Source organism: Plectrocnemia conspersa, unplaced genomic scaffold, assembly GCF_051122295.1.
Source record: "Plectrocnemia conspersa isolate PC_06_02 unplaced genomic scaffold, ASM5112229v1 ptg000003l, whole genome shotgun sequence".
NCBI lineage: Eukaryota > Metazoa > Arthropoda > Insecta > Trichoptera > Polycentropodidae > Plectrocnemia > Plectrocnemia conspersa.
Window position 1 is genome coordinate 28,455,985 of NW_028277167.1, and position 21,875 is coordinate 28,477,859.

General features: G+C 30.5%; 3 protein-coding genes across 4 annotated transcripts in view; 1 reads left to right on the forward strand and 2 right to left on the reverse strand.

Annotated features, from left to right (window-relative positions):
- The first annotated feature begins 2,144 nt into the window (after positions 1-2,144).
- On the forward strand, positions 2,145-5,449 carry coil (coilin). The gene is made up of 5 exons (XM_088181964.1): positions 2,145-2,401; positions 3,218-3,772; positions 3,834-4,089; positions 4,679-4,784; positions 4,849-5,449. Exons 1-5 carry the CDS (start codon positions 2,178-2,180, stop codon positions 4,977-4,979), a joined length of 1,272 nt encoding a protein of 423 aa, XP_088038090.1. The 5' UTR covers positions 2,145-2,177; the 3' UTR covers positions 4,980-5,449.
- LOC148237171 (queuosine-tRNA galactosyltransferase-like) lies at positions 5,445-7,532 on the reverse strand. Its single transcript, XM_088181967.1, has 7 exons — positions 6,891-7,532; positions 6,596-6,821; positions 6,405-6,535; positions 6,180-6,343; positions 5,959-6,111; positions 5,618-5,900; positions 5,445-5,550 (listed from the first exon to the last, which is right to left on the reverse strand). The coding sequence occupies exons 1-7, from the start codon at positions 6,972-6,974 to the stop codon at positions 5,470-5,472; spliced, it is 1,122 nt and encodes a 373-aa protein (XP_088038093.1). The 5' UTR covers positions 6,975-7,532; the 3' UTR covers positions 5,445-5,469.
- Positions 7,533-8,914: 1,382 nt separating this feature from the next.
- Positions 8,915-21,875, reverse strand: part of LOC148237172 (somatostatin receptor type 2-like) — a 211,488-nt gene continuing 198,527 nt past the window's right edge. For both annotated transcript variants that reach the window (XM_088181966.1, XM_088181965.1), the window contains exon 4: positions 8,915-10,669. In XM_088181966.1, coding sequence (XP_088038092.1) covers positions 9,363-10,625 — 1,263 coding nt within the window. In that variant the 5' untranslated portion in view covers positions 10,626-10,669 and the 3' untranslated portion in view covers positions 8,915-9,362. The remainder of the gene's footprint in view (positions 10,670-21,875) is intronic.

The following is a 21,875-nucleotide window of genomic DNA, read 5'->3' on the forward strand; positions in this document are numbered from 1 at the left end:
TTGTATAGACTCGTGAGCCGTGTTCAATGCATTCAACGTGTTGAAGAAAATAAAAAAAGAAGTCTAAATCTATAAACTGTTACAGCGTTAAGATTCCAGATCTTTCGTCTGTAAGATTTCAATTTACATTCACCCATGCTTATATTATCTTACTGTCAATGTTATAAACTAAAGATAACTATACCATAAATTAAACATATCGAATATTTATTAACTGTAATATCGAGTGAGTCATTTTTATGAGTAAAAATTGATAATAAAACATGTAATTTTCATGCGCTTCGCGGCTTATTATGCTTTGCTACTCTTATTACTGGTTTTATTTTTAACGACTCATTGATATTTTCTTTTATAAATGAATTGACTAATGCAACTTTATGCTTAAAAAAAGCTAGATACATTTCCTATAAAAATCTAAAATCTTGAAATTATCAATTAATCAAATAAAAATAATTTAAATGTGTATCTGTATATTTTATTTTCATCTAAAAATGGTTGAGTAGCTTAATTTCTTTTATTGCTTATTGTAATGTCGCCAAGTTAATTCTTATTCAAATCACTTATAACATAATAAAAAAACTGTATATTTCTTACTTCAACTTCAGTAGTCGACTGAATAGTTTTTATTACGACTTTCTTTGATGAATTTCGTTTCTCCATTTATAAAGCTTTTTGTTATTATAGTACATATGAATTAAGAAACTGAGCACTGTTAGTTCAACTGTATTTCGTATTTGATCTTTTGCGATGTAATTGAATTTTACTAGTTAGTCACGCGTGTTTATGTGTTAATGTATTTTTCATGCAAAACATGTAATTACTTTTTCACGATTTTTTATGATAGTAAAATAATATCGTGGATTCTATAATTAGCAAAAAAAAACTAGGTTGACTAAAGTGCTATTGCGACTAATATAATATTTACTAGCTTCAGCACTTATACTAATCATACCGAAAAGCTAATTAAAGTGAGTAGCACAGTGGGGTAGCTAAGGTTTGTGCCGTGCGGGGCGATCCTTTAATTTGCCCTCCCCCTTCCTTATACAAATATCTAATACAAAATCTAACCTTCTTAAAAATCTGTCTCTTAATACATATCTCTAATATGCCAAAATTTTCCGGAACCTTTTGCCTATGGACTAACTAGGCTGAAGCAGCCGAAGTGTACAATCACAATAATTTGGATCTCTAAATCTTGGTCTTTTAGGATTAGTACTTTAGGGACGGTGATGGTGACGGGTGGCAATTAGACACAGATTGAGCCGCTGCGGTAGTATTTTACTGAAGATTTTTAAAGTTTAAATTATAACAAATCTAAATGTAAATCTGCCCCCATAGTACCGAAATTCGGTTTATTTTGCATGCTAAAGTCAATCAGTATAGAAAGTTTTGGTTAGGAATTCATAAACTATTTATGTCAAAAACTATATGTGCAGAAATTATCTAACTTTTCACATTTTCTGTAAATTCCCATTGAGATATTTCACATTCTGATCGGTTGACTTTGATTTTTAGATAAACAGCACCAAAAGACAATTTATTAAATGAGAGATTTTTAACTTGAGCTATAAGATCACTCAGGGGAAAGCATGGCTGATTTATTGTTTAATTATCTCACTACTAAATTTGATATTGACTTCAGACAGTCTTACGCCAATGACCATTAATTGTTCACGGGAAAATTATTTTTCAAGTTTTAAAATAATTAAAAATTAACTTAAGAGTTGCACTGGGAATTTTGTGTAATGAAAGTGATAAGCTTAGATAATCAAATATTGCTAAATTGTTGATGATTTCGCTATGAAGATATTTAGAAAAAACTTGTTTAGTCTACTCTACATATATTTAATGATAAGCGTTTTTTATTTCTTAACCCGTATTTTTATTATAACATAAGATTGGATTTAATGTAATAATTGTAATAATTTCGTTAATACACACAGGCAATAAAAATTGTAAGGTATGTTTTATTAAATAAGTTATTTTTTTATAATCTATACTTTTTCTAAAAATAAATCAATAGGTTGGTTATTGTTAGTGTTATTAATAAGTTATAATTAAAAGTTAAAAAGACATTTTATTATTTAAAAAATTTGATGTTTTAGTTCATGGCTAAATAATTGGATATTATGTTCTCGACAACCGTATTTGAGTTGACAGCCGGTGTGAAATAGACGATGGAGGTCGGCGTGCGCGTTGGCGTTAGCCTTTCGCGGTTCTTTTGCGACGAGCGGGCGGCGGCTCTCGTCTACGTAGCGGCGCCCCTGCGTCGCGTCAAGCATCTGCACGAGAAGTTGAGGCGCCTCTTCCGTCTTCAGGGCCGTTTTTGTCTCGTCAAAGATGGATTCTTGTTGCCGTCGAGCGAAGATCTGGCGCTCTTGTCTCAAGACGACGTTCTTAGGTGACTTTCTAATATTTATTTAATCAAAATAGACTACTTACTTTTTCATTTTAATTAAATAAAATAAATTTATTTTACAAAAACTGATTCTATTGCCTCCAAAAATAAATCTCCATTAACGAGAATAATCTCTATGTCCTGGTATAGAGACAATATATACACATATGTATAAATTTTACTGACTCCGATTTTAACAATTTTAATAAGATTATTTTTTGCAATAATTTTCAAATTATAAAAAATGAAAAGGATTTAAAGTCATTTCACATATTCACCTATTCACCTTTATTGACCTATTATAATAATATATTTGAAAAAATAAATACGTAAATATTAAACATTTATTTTTAGTTTCTCTAAATATAATCTTAAATCTTTAATAATACTAAATCTAAATTTAATCTTTTCCATCTATGACTTAAACTAAATTAGATCTTGGTCACACGAAGATTGCTCACACAGATTATTATGGGACTGTAACATATATGTTGGCGTAGACATAACAATACGTCTTCAGCTTCAATGTCTCATATCAGTCGTCGGCGTGCAGCATGCAGTCGCACATTGGAGGCTTAATATCAGCTGACTCAGGGTCAGTTGGCAAGAGATTAATCACCTGCCAACCGACCAGTTGTAGATCTTCGTTCATGAGTTAAAGATTGAGCGATTTAGAAGTGCTATAAAAACGTATTATACGATATTTTTTCTCATCGTAGTAGTTGTACATTTTTACATTCCAAAATTTTTTCAATAAAACATTGCTATATTCCTGTGAGGTGTCAATTATTCAAAATTATTTTTAAATATATATTTCAGTGTCGTCCCGCTATCCGCAGACTTCGATTTTGATTACGAAGAGTACGATCCCGACGATCTCGAAACCACAGTAGAGAATGTGATCGAGAAAGACGTCAAGAAAAAGAAGCGAAAAAAACAAAAGGATCCAGTCGAAGATGCCGAAAATAAGAAAAACGACATGATCTTGAATGGCAAGAACGAAAAAGAGAACCAGAGTCCGGCCGTCACCCCCGAGCGAGTGCCAAAAAAAAAGCACACGCTCTTCGACGATCCCAAAGTGACTTCGGCGATCGCCAACATTGAAAAGTTGCACGCCGAGATGACGAATCCGGCCGAACAGGAGGAAATCGAAAATATGAAATCGAAGGCTCTGACGATGCTGAAAGAGCTGGCTCCCGCCAGCACGATCGGAGTCAGCGACGGCCGAATCACCAAGAGAAAGCGCGTCAGGATAAGGAAGAGCCTGAAGAACAACACTTCGATTGTGAATTCGTTGTCCGACGGAGAATCGGGTCCGCCTCACAGGACCAACAGTCTGGTTTTGATCAACGGAAAAGTCAACTCTCACATTAGGTACGTACGTGAGGTTTAAATTTTGAGTTTGAAGCTATTTTTATGATTGACTTATTTTTAGATTTCCACCAGCGGAAAATTCAACTGTGACAGTGTTGCGAAACAAATCTTGCAATGACGATAAACCGAGAATTATTCACGCAATCGAACCGGTGAAGACTGAAATCGTTTCCGAACCATCGGTGATTGTTCCTGATAATGATTTTACGGAACAGCCTGCTGTCTTCGATTATAGCATCGATAGTATACTAAAAACTCTCGATAAATTCCCATTGATTAACCAATTTCCAAAAAAGGATGATGTTATATTATTCAAGGTAGTTTTATGGTTATATATCATTACAGTTTGATGTATTTACATATATATTTATTCGTGCAAAATATAATTCAGTGGGATTGTTATGTGCCAAAGGAGATACAATTCCTATTTTTAGATTGGTTAGAACGTTAATTTTTTTGTATATTTAAAGTAAAGATTGTAGTTATAAAGTAAGCTCTAGCATTGTTGATACTGTGGCTGTTGTAGTGGCGCAGGTTCTCTGTGTTTGCTGGCACTTGAGGGTAGATGTAGTTGTAGGCCCTCTCCGTGATGACTACGGTTCTAAAGCATTATTGCCAGTCCTCTAGCGGAGAGTAGGTGGTTGCAGGTACATAAACTTCGAAGATTTAATTGATTGATCGATGAGTCACCCCTTATCTCCCATTGCCTAAAATGGTTTTATCTCATCCATTTTCTCATTTGTACAGTACAGCTGTTAGTGAAAGTTCATTTATCCATATTTACAAAATCCATCAATTCAAATTTAAGAAGAATAAATGTCTCAAAGAGATAATATAATTTTATTATTTTATAATAAAAATGAAATGTTACTCTATTGTTAAACGAATGTTCTCATAATATTTCAGATGCTAAAGATGGACGAACAATATAATCCTGTCGTGTCAAAACCGATGCTTGGAAAAGTTTCCAGTACTTGTCCTGATTCGTCATTAGTGCGATTTTCAATTTTAGGTTTGAGTTATTTAAAAAATATTTTAAATTTGTTGTTTTACTAAATTTTTTCTACTAATTTTAGATGGCCATTCTGAGCAAATTGCACCTACTGGAAAGTTTGATTTGGAAGAGGAAGAAAACTCTTCAAATATTGAAGTATCAGATTTTGATATAATATGGAGTCAAGTGATAGAACCGAGAGCTATCCGATAACAAATGTTCTAATCCAGTTTCTCAGTTTTGTGACGACGAGTAGTCGATCTACTGACGAGCTTTCAACGAATGCAATAATACGTAGTAAAGAATAAATAGTCTACGAACTGAAATTGAAAACCATTTGCCTCATAGAATACAATCACATTGTTTAAGATGCTTTCGTTATAAGTACGAATCATAGCTCTTAATATATAATTAAGTAAATTTTTTGTTTCATGTTTGCATTTAATAATGTTTATTGTAACTTTATAAAACATACTTTGTATGTTAATTCCAATATTTTTATTGAACGTCGAATAATGGTAAAACCTCGATTTTCTGTCAAATAAATAAATATACTTAATCGTGATGAAAAAAGTAATGTTCTACAATAAAATCCAAATATTTTTTTATTATATTTTGCTTATATTGCATCACTCAATTTGTTGAGTGTAAAAATGTTGAAATATAAAAATACGTACAAAAGTGATGAAAACATTTCATTTCTCTAACTGAATAGAATATAATCAGTACCTTCTTTCAAGTTCAAAGATCTTAAATTTTCTTCAAAGACGCCGTCGGTCATATCCTTGAATTGAATATTTGTTAAGTTTATAGTTTTAGTAATAATTGAGTTAAAAATAAATTATAATTACCATTTTTAAACATATTATGATGGGAGGTTTTACTTGGCTGAAGTGTACGATAGGAATTTTGCTTATAACTTTTCGTTTAATTGGACAGTACATTTCGTAAAATTTTCCAATCTTTCTTTTATCGACATCGCACATAGATATGACTGTAGATCTTTGTTGCTCGTTTAAACTCTTTAAAAATTTTCTTCCTTGCTTTCCAGCATTCCATATGCTAAAGCCGTTATTGCATTTCGATAAGAAGTCTTTCTGCAACTGTTTCAATCGTAGATCCCAGATGTAGTCACTAAAATGTATTCTATAGTGATTACTGTACAATTTAATAGAAATGATTCGTTTAATACCTCGATATTGAAAAGGTAGTGGCACCGAGATGGTAAGAATAAATTAATAAATATTCTTCGACTCGATAGACTTTTCTTCCTTGATCGAAATGTTTATATATAAATATCAGATCTTCAGATGCAGTTGTACCTTCTTCTGAGAAACCTCCAACGCTGATAAAATCAAAGTATTTATCTATAATTAACATGTTTAAATTTCGATTTTATAAGTCTATACATACTGATGAAAAACGCTTCGATGACAAAACCAGGTCGGCATTATGATCGTTGGACCGTGGGAAGTATATATTTGCATATTTAACTCAATCTGACTCAAACTATTCGCCCATTTTGTATATCGCTCAGTTGATTCAGGAGGATCTCTGTAAAACTTAGATCCTACGATCTATATAAATAATATTATCATTTAATAGTTATTTTTAATCATAGTATTGTTATTATAATACCATTTCATTTCTTGATTTAGCTGCTAGATATTGTTTCCATATTCTATCTGGCAACATTTGATCGTCAATATCTTGAAAGCATAAATAACCTCCGCTGCTAGCTTTCACTGCCTTATTTTTAGCATAACCCGCTAAAATAATACGCCTTTAAGCGATTAATTACATAAATTATTTAATTGTGATAAAAATACCGCCTCTTGGAGAATCCCCAGAATTCTTATGCATGATAAATATTAATCCTTTATTTATAAATATAACTTTCCATTTGTTTAACAAATCATTGGTGTTATCAACGCTTGCATCGTCGTAAACAGATATTTCTATTTTTAAGTTTTTTTCTAGAGCAGTTTGTCTAATGATAGAGTCGAAACATTTGTCTATCCATTTTTCTCCGTTATAAATCGGTATTATGACAGACTGAAATTTGAGGTTATATAAAAAAATAATACACTATTATTTTGAACAGTTGAAACAATCAATACTAACAATATCTATGGCATTTTGATGGATTTCCATCGTTTTATATCTGTAGTTTGACAGTTCAACTTTTTGACGTTTATCGTTGGCCATAAGAAAAGTAATATTGTCTATTGTGACACTTCAAAATTTGGCCATAAGCGCTAAATTTATTTTAAATTGAGACTTTTCAGAGCGAGGCATGTAACAAAATACTGATTTTAAGGTACTTGTTAATTATATCGGCGCCACGTTAAAAAACCAACGGTTATGAACATCAATGTTTGGGGAGTAAATTTTAAAACTTGCTCACTTTCGAGCGTGTCACAAATATAGTTAACAAGTACTGATTTGAATTAATAAAAGAAACATTTTTATATGTAAGTTTCCATAAATTATGTTACAGGTTAAGTGTAGTGGTCAGCAGAATTATGACAGTGTGAAACAAACAGTAGTATGATTCAATGGCATTTTGTGACACAGGGGAGTAAAAACTTCATGGAAAACCAGTAACATCATTTATGGAAGACGCTCGTACAAAATATGTATTTTTATATTCATATATATTACATTTTTTTTTACAAAATTCACTAATAAAAGTACATAAAATAAAATTTAGACAATTATGTGATATCAAGCATTTCTACTACAAACCAATATGTGCTTTATCTATAAGACTATGTTGTATTAATTATAGCTTTTAAAACTAGCTTTCTTTTTTATGTACTTTTTTGTTATTTTAAGCTATTTTTGTTTTAGGTTCTTTAGCTTGCCTCGTACAGAAAAATAATTGTTAAAAATACATAGTTAAAAATCAAAAATATTTTTATTAAAAATTATACTGATAACAGAAAAATATTTTTTTGTGTGAAAACATTTGTGAGGGCTCCATTTATTTATTTATTTATTCATTCATTGTGGTCAAAATTTAGCGGCACTCTGGTAGCACTGACATAACGGCGGCGAGGGTAGCACGTTCTTTTAGTGGACCTCGACGGGAAGACAATAAAGTTGTAAACATCTGTTAAAAAAATATGGTTTTCAGCATATTTATTTTATTCTATCGACATTCATCACAAGAAAATTATAAAAAAGAAAAAACAGGCCTAACTAAATACGATCATAATAATGTAATACAGTTATGCTGCGCATTGCTGTCAAACATAGTTTATTGTTTAAAAAATGCGCGTAGCGTGTAGATGTATGTGCATCTCAGGAGAGGACACATAAGGAAGGCTTCTGTCCACTGATACAGCGTGAAGGTGCAAATCAGAAGGCTTCAATGGAGACTTGTCTACGAAGGTTGTCTTACATGGAACGGTTGGTTAAAGACAAGTTTGGCGCATGCATCGCAGGTTAACAATGCTGACCTATGGTTTCGCTGGTTGGCGACCAGAGATCAACTAACTGGCGTGGCTCAACACTGTCGCTATCCCGGGCGCCTGGAAAAAATATGAGTTTCTTCACGGAAACACTCAGAAACGCGTGATAAGCTAACAATTTATCATTTAAAAAAAAGTCTTATCACACTTTCTTGCCGGTTTTGAGAAACGCTAGAAAGCTTTTTAAGATGTCGTTTTAAAGAATATGCTTGGATAATGGTCGTCGCATCTCAAATATTTAAAATAAAGAAGCCAGTATCAAGTTTCACTACTACATGTTTGTTAAACGGTTTGGCGTGCACATTTTTTGGTTTAAGTCTCATATTCTGAGGTATTAACACATTTATTTTTACCTTTTTCTTTTGAACTGGAATCTTTGTTGTCTTTATTACTCTTCTTGCTTTAAAGGAAGATTATAAGGCATCAGTGTTTATTTTCATTTTTTTGTAGGGCTGAAAACTTTTAATACAATTATAATTTAGACTCAGTTAAGAGCTTAGCAAAACTTTGGTGTAAAGTTTCTGGATATAAAATTTTTCTAAGTTCACTTGAATTAGTTTTTCAAGACCTACAAATACATGTTACAAATCCAATATATAAAATTACTACACATTTTAGATATTTAATTATTTATTTTCTATACATAAATATATATAACATTTATTTGTTTTAAATACAATATAGTGTTGTATATTATGCAGTACCCTGAAAATATCAGAAATAAAAATAGTAATATTCACATATTAATGATAATGACAAGCGCTTAAATTCTATAAATATATTCACAGTGGTTATAAAACCTTTACAATATGCATAGATTAATTTTATAAACTATATGATATCATTAAAATCATAACGTATTGTACAATTGTTGTCACCAGGATTGGGGAGTAGTTTGTTTTTTATTTCAAAGTACGACTCCACAATCCTGGTTATCACAGATAAAACTAAATAAAAATATTTACATATATGCAGTTTGCTATGCAATGGAAAATTTTTCGGGCTCATAAAAAATTATTCATTGCATATTTTTTTTATATTAAAATTAACACATCATATTATTTATTATTAAATTTTCGTTGAAACTGTTGATATGTAGGTGCAATTTTTATTTGGATTTTTATACTTGAGTTCGTTGAACGCCATTGTTTAGCATAACAGTGCTGGTTTTCATCTGATCGATGGTAGTCGAATTGCTGCGCGATGCGACAGTGATAGCTGTGGAGTGTTCCGATCTGGATACTAGAGCCACTCCCTCGCTCCTGTTGGGACCCAGCATCTTCGAAGCCCCCGCTTTGTTTTTCCTCGGGAATACGCTGTTTTCTATGTGTAGCGCGGCGTTGACGTCGTTCCCAGCGGCGCACGTGCAAGCCTTCATGAAACTCTTCTTAAAATTGTCCGACAGGAACGCGTACAGAATGGGATTCATAGCGGAGTTAGAGTAGCTGAAGCAGCTAGCTATGAGGATGAAAGTCACGGTGATTTGATTGGTGCACACGCTGTGAGGCGAATAGATGAGACCCACCTGGAATACCCAGTATGGCAGCCAACACATTACGTAGACGGTTATCACTGTCAGCACCAACTTAGTGACCTTCCTGTGCGAGCGCTTCTTCTCTTTCGACTTATTTTTAGGTCCGACCGTCTTCAGCTTCCTTATGACTAAGCAGTAAAACACAAATATCAACACCAATGGTACGGCGAATCCCAAAACGAACGAATACAGAGTGAACATTGTCTCCCCATCCATGTTTCCAGGCCATATGATATTACAACTGTACCTATTACTTTCTTCGTCCTTTATCAAATTAGTGTACAAATATATGGGCATCATGAATAGAACGCTAGCAGTCCAAGCTACGGCAGAAACTACTCTGGAGATGAAAGGCGTCCTCATTCTAGGAGAAGTGATCGGATGGCAAACAGCTACGTATCTATCTGCACTCATTATAAACAAAAATACGCTAGAAGTAAACTGATTTATGCCGGTGGATATCATGTAAGCCTTGCACGTAATGTTTCCGAAGACCCAGTACTTCAGCGATATGGTAGTGATCAAGAACGGCAGACCTATCAAGAAGCACTCGTCAGCTATGGCCAGATTCAATATATACATGTTGGTGACTGTCTGCATTTTAGAGTAACGCAGTACAACGTAGATGACCAAAGTGTTTCCTACAAGTCCCACCACGCAGATGATGGCGTACACGACTTGAGTAATGATATAAAAGATCGGCAAGCTGAGATCGGGGCATTTGTTCTCCATAGCGTAGCTGCTGTTGGTCGTTCTGGTGTCCCAGTCGGTGATATTGCTACCGTAGGACGATTCCGTGCTCCAATTTAAGAAGTTATTGTCGGTTGTTGAATCATAAAAAAAATCCATGGTGGATGCGTTTATTTAAAACGGTGTTGCCCAATGTTGTCGATCTGTAACAATAAAATAAAACGTTATTACTACAAAATTATATATGTCAAATAGTAATGAGTTATGAAGTTCACTAGACTAAGTTACTCCAATATGGCTAGAATATGAATAATATTTTTGCCTTTTTTTATTTGCAAAGTAAATTTGATTTAAGCCGAACTGCGTTCGAATCAAAATATTAGCATGGAACGCTAATGGTTTACGCGACAAAAAATCGGAATTTCAACATGCTATTATTTTAACATCATTATTGGAATTTGAGACAATAGATTTAGAACCATCAATAATTGAGCAAATCATAACCTCATCGCAAAATATTGTTTATAGCTAACCGCGTGAAGTAATAATTGTATTTTTTTCTAATTAACGGGAATTTTTTGATTGCGAATATTTTAAATATATTTTTATAAAGCAAAAACGTAAAGAAAAAGGCTAAAGCTATTGTTGAAATCTTTCAAAATAAATGCAGAACTGATTTTAGTGAACTTATTTATATGTTTGACTAGCACGTTGGTGATTAATAATCTCACTAAGATTCGAATCCTATATAAACTTTTGTGTGTATTTTTTATTTTTATGAAGCAGCTGCTTCCCTATTCGCGTCAACGTCTGGAATCTTGAGTTCTATTCGCTTTGGAGTCGACTGGAATTTATATTTATATTATATAACTAAAATATGTTATTCAAAACTATTGCAAAAAATAATTTATAAACGAATTAATTTTGTCTTTTATAAAAATAAACATCCTAGCACCCAGGCAAAGACACAATATCACATATAAATAAAAGTATTGAAAGATATACCAAGCAGCTTTATCACTTCAATTGCTAAATTTTTGTCAAACCCAGCCGTCGCTTGTAATAAAAAAAATATAGTAAAAGCGTACAATTAGCGTCAATAAATTTATATTGCTTATTATTTGCGACATTTTTTAATAAATGCAATTATATTTAACTCGCCAGAACCCTATTTTAAAATATGTTTACCATTTCTAGCAAGTACTTGTTATATTATACATTATGTACAATTATATAAAAAAAGGTACATAACCAAATTGGATTTTATTATTATTATGAAATTAATATCTCAAATTCCTGTGTTATGACAGAATTATTCCACGTTTGATATATCAAACATTGCAATTTTTTTTATCTTTTTGTTGTCCAAACGAATAATAGTCATTGTGTGGTATAAAAACGACTTTTTAATTAAACTGGAAATACTGTATCATTTTAATTTATTATAAGCTAAACACGGACTACAAATATTATGATTAAAAAAATACATGTACATATGTACATTTATCGCGTGGTACATATGTGCAAAATTAGTATTCAACGAGCGTAGTAAAATCCTCGAGAGACTGAAAATATGTAGAAAGCTTCACGCAATTCTTCTTCTGTGGTATAGAATTAATTTTTCAAGACCAGTATTATTTCTGAAAAATATTTCGTTCTCGAATTAATTATTAAACAGGTGTTTATGCCTGTAAAATATTAAAAATTGTCAACGTCTCTCGGAAAGTTCCCCTTAGGGAGATATCTCCTACGCATAATGGAACTTTAAAGCTTTCGGGTAAAAATTTCATCTTCGCATTTTTTATGCTCTAGTAGTTAAGAATTTAGCGAGTAAATACCTGTACGATACTATAGATCAAAGAGAAAAGAGTATAGATTCTGAGGTAGATTTAATTTTTATCTTTATTATTTATCGATCCATTCTTCGCTAAACGACAATGAAACACTTTATATCAGAAAAGCAGACTGCAAGTTATGCGTCGCGTCGGTAAAATGCTTAGATTCTCTGAAACTTGATATTAAAAGTGTTTTGTGTGTAAAGTTAGTATATGAGAAAATTACAGATGGAAAAGTAGTATAATTCGAACCAAAGTTTCAGCATTTATTACTCATTAAAAATATAATTCATTACTAAGTAAAGCTTGGCGGTTTAAGGTTATTAACTATATTTTTATTTTTTTAGATTAGATTAAGACCATCGTGGCCTAACAGGTTACCCCAATGCGCCACGATGGTCGAAAACAAATTTTAAATTTATAAAACATAAAAAAAACGTATTAATATATTATACATAAATATAACAATACTTGAACATAACAAAAAATTATAAAATATTAAAATGAAATGATGCAAACTGGATCAGATCCTCGTAGCTAACATTAAATAAGTCAATATGTAATGCCAGCGTATTAAGGAGTCGGATAGCCACAGCTATAGGCGAGTCGGCAAGTGCAGATGTTCTAGCCCTAATGGCCATCAAAAGAGGTCGCGATCGTGATTCTCGAAAATGTTCCGGAACCCAAAACTGGAATTCCTCGAGAATAGCTGGATTGTCGACAGCGCCTTTTAGTGATTTGAAAAAATGTTTAGCGACATACAGATTTCTGCGAGAACTCAGCGAATCATATCCCAACGCTCCTAAAAGAAAGGCACTGGGATATATGTTTGGATAATAACCAAATGTCTTTTTGTAAAGGTATCTTAAATACCTTTTTTGAATTTTTTCCACTAAAAGGGAATATTTGGCTATTCGGGGATTCCAAATTATAGATCCCGATTCAAGAATGCTACGAAGTAAGGTGTCATAGAGGATGCGAATAACTGATGGATCGTCAAAGTGAAAGGCATTCCTCATAACAAAGCCGAGCATCTTGGAAGTTTTATCACAGACGTCGTGTATGTGTAGAGAGACCTCCATTTGCTCTCGAAAGTGATTCCGAGATTTTTAGTGGAAGTTTCTCTAGTCAAAATGTTACCACCGAGATGGTAGAAGTAAGCTGATGGCGAACGGGATCGAGAAAATGACACAGTATGGCACTTTCCGACACTAAAGGGCAGACGCTTAACGGAAGCCCATCTCCACAGAGAGTCTAAATCACTTTGTAGAGAGAAGGAGTCCACAACAGATCGAATGCATTAATATAATTTTAAACCATCTGCGTACAGAAGAAAACTTGAATTTTTAATTGCTGTATTTATGTCATTAATAAATGACACAAAAAGCAGAGGTCTCAGATTGGATCCTTGAGGAACTCCCGAGGGGTAAAATATTCTTTTAACAATCGGCCACCATAGGTTACAAACTGTCTACGATTGCTTAAATAACTCGAGAATAATCGAGTTAAATTATCCGAGCAACAATTTTTTTAATAATAACGTATGACAAACTTTGTCAAAGGCTTTCTCAAAATCTGTATACACGACGTCTACTTGCATTTCCGCATCGAGAGAAGCTGTCACCGTTTTGGTGAACGACAGAAGGTTAGTAACAGTGGAACTGGTAGGACGAAACCCGTGCTGTTGGTCTAACAAAACTTGCCGAAAGTGATTATAGAGATATTTATGAATAATTATTTCAAATAATTTAGCAGGAGCTGACAACACTGCGACTGGTCTATAATTCTTTATATATAATTTGTCACCCTTTTTATGAATAGGGGTGACTTTTGTGCATTTTCATAGATCAGGAAATGATGATGTTTTGAGAATCAGATCATAAATACATTTTAGAGGAGCAGCGAGACTGACTTCGCAACCCTTCAAAATAAAATCGGGAATTAAATCAGGTCCAGAAGAACGCCCTGTCTTTAATTTATTAAATCTGTATTTAAGATCTGAGTGCTCAGTTTCTTTAATGGTCAGTACTGAAGACCAAGAACACGAAGAAGGAAGCGACTGAGCAGAAGGCGAAAAAGATTCCTCGAAAATAAAAGTGTAAGATGCAAAGGTGATATACTACAAATCAGTAAGTGATTTTAGTTTGATTATAACATATATAATACAAGTTATATATAAGTCTCTTCTTTAAGATTTATTGTATCAAAAACATTTTAATGCTAGAAACTAAATACTGTGTTTTTTAAATTATCATAAGATATTTATTATTTTTTAACTTTAAATTTAACAGCTAAAAAATAAATCACCATAAATGATTTATTTCAGATTATTATTTAAAATAAAAATAAATCAATCATTGACTAAATTATTAGATCACTGAAGTATTATAGTAGGTCCTTTTAAAATATTTTAGCTGAATTTGTTGCAGTTTCATAGCTCTTTGAATGAACCGACATAAAAATGTAAATATATCTTAATCAAATATTTCTTGCCTGATATCAACCTCTATCAAATTAATGATAAGTGACACATTTATTTTTTATTCAGATTATCGCAAAGTAGTTCAATTAAGGGTGGATACATTAGATTTTTTACATAAACACTCACAGTGATTCGAGAGTTTTATACATTAGAGTGATAGTGGATAAGATGATGCGAAAATCTTGTTAAGCGAGGTATAATCCACAAATTTGTCAAAGAGGTTTTTTTGTCCTTTGGGCGCAATAGTTTTTTGCCTCCAGACGCATTGAGATCATCAAGAGCTCACCGCTGAAATATTATGATTCATAAAAAGCGTACTGAAAATATCACCCCTAGGTCTAGGTTCTATATATGGCCGCATTTATACGATGTGACACGTCCATAAATAATAAAAAATGTATACCTTTGAAACGTCACTTTTTAACGCGCCCTTTGATATTGCTAGCAAAAGGAAAACCAATTTCCATACCCAATGTATATTTTACACTATACACGCACTGATGATTTGCAAAAAGAGTATTATACACCAGATTATAATGAAATGAAGTTCAATCTAGCCATCCATATCCATTCAAAATTAAAATTACACAAAGGGGTAAGAATTTTATTTGCATTTTTGATCCATATTCATACACTACATAAATAATTTCAAGAGTATTGCAATTTTGGGTATAATTGGTTAATAAATATAAATTGTTGAGGCAAAGATATTAAACTCAACTTTCAATAAATATATACTGCAAAGTTTTCCAGCAAAGCAAACATTTTTTACAAGTTTGCAACACCATGAATTGCTCTTTAACTTTTCCAAGATACTTAACAAGCGCCATTTAATTTTTATTTTACTCTATTAGTGCAAAATTAAATTTACCGCAACGTAATTAATTGACACAAAATTCCAAAAGTGTTTTTTTATTTTTTTTTATCGTACATATTAAAAAAAAGAAATTAGGTCAAATTTTTGGCAAGAAGATACACTTATAACCAAAAGGCGAAGAAGTTAAGAGGCGCTTTTTAGCACTTGGACTTTTTGGGGAACAATGCAAAAGTTTCTTCGTGCGGAATTGTATTTTGTTAACGATATTGGTCTTCGGTTTCTATCAGCCGAGTTTTTCCAATCGAACGTTATCTGTGTTTATTATCAGAAAGTCATGTTTAATTCAGTCCTTCGACTATGTACTCAAGTTACGGTATTTATTTCTTTCATCTCACGTGTCATTGTTCGTGACACAATTACGAATAGATCATGGGATGTGATTGATTGAGATTAATATACAAATATACTACGAGGATAAATATGGGTAAGTGATTTATCCCGCATTTCTATCTTATAAAATGTTTGAGAAAAGGCTTAAAGCAGTAAAATACACGTCGATTAGCTATGCAAAAAAAACGTTAAAAACACTCAACAAATCGTCATTTAAACAAAGCACGAGATTAAAAATTGCCAGAACTTTTTAGATATAGATTGCATTCTTAAATCAATAGTGTTTACAAATAACCCATGTGACTAGAGAATGACCAATTTTAATCAGTCCCTACTGTTGAAAAGCAAAAAAATATATGTAATAACGTGAAAGAAGCCTACCCGATCTATAGAAATATACGAGCGATAGATAATAGACGTATTAAAGAGGGCGAGAATTGCCGATATGACCCAATTAGTCACAATAAACCCGTACACTATTCGTCAAAGTCGCTCATAACATATAAAAGATTTATGAGGACTCTATACTACTAATGAGCGGTATATTTATGTCGATAATATCACGAATTCGGATACGTTAGTTTGCACTCTTCCGCATTTGCCAAAGAATCTCTTTAATAGTATCTGAATTATATGAATATATACATATATGTGTATTAATTGTGCAATACATATATATATTAATATAATAGTTAGTTGTTTGTGTTTGTGTTCATCGTATGTGCATGTGTCTGCCGTGCAATTAGCCAAGATTGTGGTAACCAACCCCTTTGGAGGTGAAAACCGGCAGATATTTGCGCGTAAGTAGCACAATTTAATAAATAGTATAAATAGATTGATTAATATAATATATAAATAGTATAAGATAGAAATAATTAGTATTGTTACATAAAAAAAAAAATGGCCGATAGCGGCGTGACTATAGCGGGCGTAATTACGCCAGAAAATAGAATAAAGGAAATGAATGAATTAAAAACAAAATTAAATGTATTATTATCAAATGGTAATATATTATCAAAAGAAAAAAAAACCATTATAACTAATACATTTGATATAATGTATAAACATTTATTAGATGTATTAAAAACTAATAGGGACGATGTAAATAATAAAAATGAAAATAATAACTCAATAATTGAGTTATTAAATGAAGTTAGAAAAGATGTTTATAATATAAAGGATAAACTACATTTAAATAACAATATTATTAAAAATAAAATGCAAAAGAAACATTATTCGGAAATCGTAAAAAAAGGAAAAGATATTGCGATAATTATACCTAAAAATTTGCAAAATATAGAGCAGACAAAAAAGGATTGCAAAAATTTAATTAAACCAACAGAATTAGAAGTTGGAATACAAAATATAAGACCAATAAGCAAAGGAGGTATAATAATTACATGTGATAGTAAAGAAGATGCATCGAAAATTACGACAGATGCAGTAAAAAAACTAGGAGATAAATATAATATAAAAGTAGGAAATTTAAAGAAACCAAAAATAAAAATAATTGGAATTTCTGAAGAATTAAAATATGATCAACTAAAAAAGTGTATAATGAAACAAAACACATGTGTAGAAGAAAACAAATGTTATTTAGAAGTAAAACATATTAAAAAAAACAAATTTAATAAGTATGATGCTATTATTGAAGTAGATGTTACGACATTTAAAAATATAATGGATGTAGGCAAATTAAATATTGAATGGGATAGGTGTAAAGTATATGAAGACATATTCATATACCGTTGTTATAACTGTTATGGTTATAATCACAAAGCCAGTGAATGTAAAAATAAAAAAAATTGTATAAAATGTGGTTCGGAAGAACATTTAATAAATCAATGCAACAAAAAAGAAAACTGTGTGAATTGCTGTAGAGCAAATAAATTACTAAATCTTAATTTGAATGTGGAACACAACTCCATGGATAGAAATTGTTCAATTTATAAAAGATACGAGCAAAATTACTATAATAAAATACAATATAATATAGTATAGCAATTAAAAAAATCAAGTTCATATGGGAAACAAGAATCAGTAACTGGGATATTAATCAATGCACAAGGTTATTTAAAACATAAAGAGGAAATAGAATTAATTACTGAAAAGGAATATCCAATATTTTTAGGGTTAACTGAAACCCATATCACAAATGACATTGAAGAATTTGAACTAAATATTGGCAATTATAATATAATTAGATGTGATTCTAATTCCAGACATACAGGAGGTGTTATACTGTATATTAGAAATGATATAAAATTCAATACTATATTTAAAAATAATCAAGATAAGACATACTGGTCTATCACAGTTAAGATTTTTATTGAAAAAATTCCCATAATATTATGTATAGCATACAGATCTCCAAATAGTAATCCGAATATATTCATAGAATTTATAAATAATATTGCAGAATGGAGTTTTGATCAAATTTTGGATACTGTTTTAATTGGAGATTGGAATTTTAATTGGAACAAATGTGAAGATTTTTACACAGCAAAATTAGAAAAAATATCAAATATATTTGGTTTAAGACAATGTGTCAAAGAAAATACAAGGACTAATAATAGATCGAGCACATTAATAGATTTAGTATTTACCAACAACAAAAAAATTTATTGTGAAGTAAAATCAACTCCAAGAATAACTGACCATTCAATTGTATATATTTATATAGAAAAACATAATGAACTTAAGTTTAAAAAAACAAAAAAAATTGATATAATTAAAAAAATTAATTTTAATAAATTAAGATTAGAATTACAAAAATGTGACTGGAATGTAGATAATATGGATGTTAATAGGATATGGAACAAAATTTATAAGAATATAGTAGATTGTAAAACAAAAAGTCAATATAATTTTAAAAAGGAATATCGTTACAACCCAAAACCGTGGTTTAATGATGATGTTAAAAATGCTATAAAGAAAAGAGATGAGTCATACAACATTTTTCAAATATTAAAAACAGAACAAATAGAATATAAAGTCTTTAATGAAAAATGGAAAACATACACACAATGTAGAAATATGGCAGTCAAAGTATTAAGAATGGCTAAAAAGAAATGGTATGAAAAATTGATAGATGAAATACAAAATGATCCAAATAAGATGTGGAAATCAATAAAACAATTAATTAATCCAACTCAGCAAAACGACATAATAAAAATGGAAATTAATGGAAATATATATCAAGATCCTAATATAATAGCAGAAAAAATGAATACATATTACATTGAGAGCATAGAAGAAATTGTGAATTCAATACCAAGGATTAGTAATTTAGTACAATATAATAATAAAGCAATAATTGTAAAATTTAGTAAATTTAAATCAGTATCATTAGATGAAATTCATAACATAATATGTAAATTTAAAAAATGAACTAGTACTGATGAACTAGATATAAATATAATTAAAGAAACATGGGAAATAATAGGAACTAAATTAAATTATTTAATAAATAAAGCACTCTCCTTAGGAGAAATGCCTGAAAATTTAAAGATTGCTACTATTGTACCTATACCTAAAATAAAAAATAGTAAAAAAGTTGAAGAAATGAGACCAATCAACATGCTACCGTGTATAGAAAAAATAATAGAAGAAGTAGTAATCAAACAATTAAAGGAATTTATTACTTCTCAAAACATAATATGTGAACAACAATCGGGATTCAGAGAAAAGCATTCCACTGAAACTGCATTACAAGTAGTGATAAATGATTGGCTGTTGGCTAAGGATACAAACAAAATCATTGGAGCAGTTTTCTTGGATTTCAAGAGAGCCTTCGAAACAATAGACAGAGAAATAATGTTGAAGAAATTGGAGAGTATAGGTATAAGTGATATAGTTTTGAGATGGTTTAATAATTACTTATATAAAAGAAAACAAAAAGTTAAGATAAATAATGTATGTTCTGAAGAGAGGTTAGTGTATTATGGAGTACCACAAGGGTCTAAATTGGGACCATTGTTGTTTGTTTTATATATGAATGATATAGTTAATAACGTAAGAAAATGTAAAGTTCATCTATTTGCGGATGACACATTGATCTATTGCATGGGTGATAACATTGAAGAAGTTGTGAGTAATTTGAATGATGAATTAGGTGTGTTAGAGATATGGTTAAAGAATAATGTACTTAAATTAAATGAGAATAAAACTAAATGTATGTTTATTAATTATAAAAATGTGTTAGATGATAGTACCAAAATAGTAATAAATAACTCTAATATAGAAATAGTGGATAATATAAAATATTTAGGAGTAATTGTTGATACAAAATTAAACTTTAAAGAACATTGTAATTACATATTAAAAAAAATTAGTAGAAAAATAGGTTTATTATCTAGATTAAGAAATATATTAAGTATAAATACAAAAAAATTAATTTACAATAGTATAATATTGCCCCATTTTAATTATTGTGCAACACTATTAAATATGTTGAATAAATTAGATAAACAAATGTTGCAAAAATTACAAAATAGGGCAATGAGAGTAATCTTAAATAAAAATAGATTAACTAATTGTAAAAGTATGATTGATAGATTAGAATGGTTGAATGTTCAAGAAATATTGAGTATGAATGTTTTAGTATTTATATATAAGTTAGAAAATAATATGTTACCACAATATTTTAATAAGTATTTAATAAGAAATAAAGATGTACATAAATATAATACTAGAAATAGAGAAAATTTAAAGATAATTAAGTATAAGAAAACGAGTACGGCTAGGGGAATTATGTACGGAGGTTTTAATTTATATAATAGTCTTCCAAGAGAAATCCGAAACAGCAAAAATATAACGGGTTTTATAAATGGAATAAAAAAACACCTTCGTACATATAGAAATAAAATATTATAATATTAAGTCTTTATTATTGTATATTTTTTCTTTCTGTTATGTATTTTTTATATATTTTTATATATGTTTACTAAATTTGTTAGATGTAAAGATTAGCTATTAAGCTAAATAAATTAATAAAATAAATAAATATAGCGTTTCCACGGCTGATAAAGTAGCACTAACTTGATTTTAGAACCCAAAAGTTTAAATGGAATTATATTATTATTTATTACATTTAATTAAATAATCAAAGAGTTAACATATATCATTGATTTATCCAATACAGATTTTTATTTCATCAATTGTTTAAAAAAAATACTATAAAATATTTTTAAATGCATTTTCAATAATAATTATAAAGGACTATAATAAATTGTAAATTATGCATATAAGCTTAATTTATAATATACATTTTAAATATTTATATTTTTTTTAGAAGCTTTGGGATAAAATGCATTGCATTTTCTTCGTAGTGATATTTCAAACAAGCATTATTTTTAGTTGCTAAGGGGCGGTGTCGACAATCCGTTGATGTTCAGCGTCTTTCAGTTGCGAGCTTTAGAATGTTCTAGAGAGTCGCGATCGCTTCCCTAATTCTATCCCATCGCGGTCAGGATGTCAGCGCTAAGAACCTTTTACACAAAAATGTTTTCGGCGATAGTTATGAGGAGCTGCAAAAAATATGTGAGATTGTGCTCATATATTTCAAGGGTTAAAAAAATATTTGGTCATGTTCGTTATAAGAAATCCTTTAAAAATTGAATTATTTAAGCGAATAGTTAACATATGAAATTTAACTTAAGCATATATGTTTATTGTAATAAAGCTATATACCAAAAATATAACGTTTCATACTCGAGGCTTATTCATACATACATTACGGTATTGAGAGCAAATAAAAGTAATTCTAAATATATATACCCCTACGTACATTTCAGTCGAGCGATTCAGCGTTTTTTGAACTCATACGTTCTTAATAATAATTGAATTTTCTTCTTGCTTCGAAAGTTACACAAACAAGGCCATAG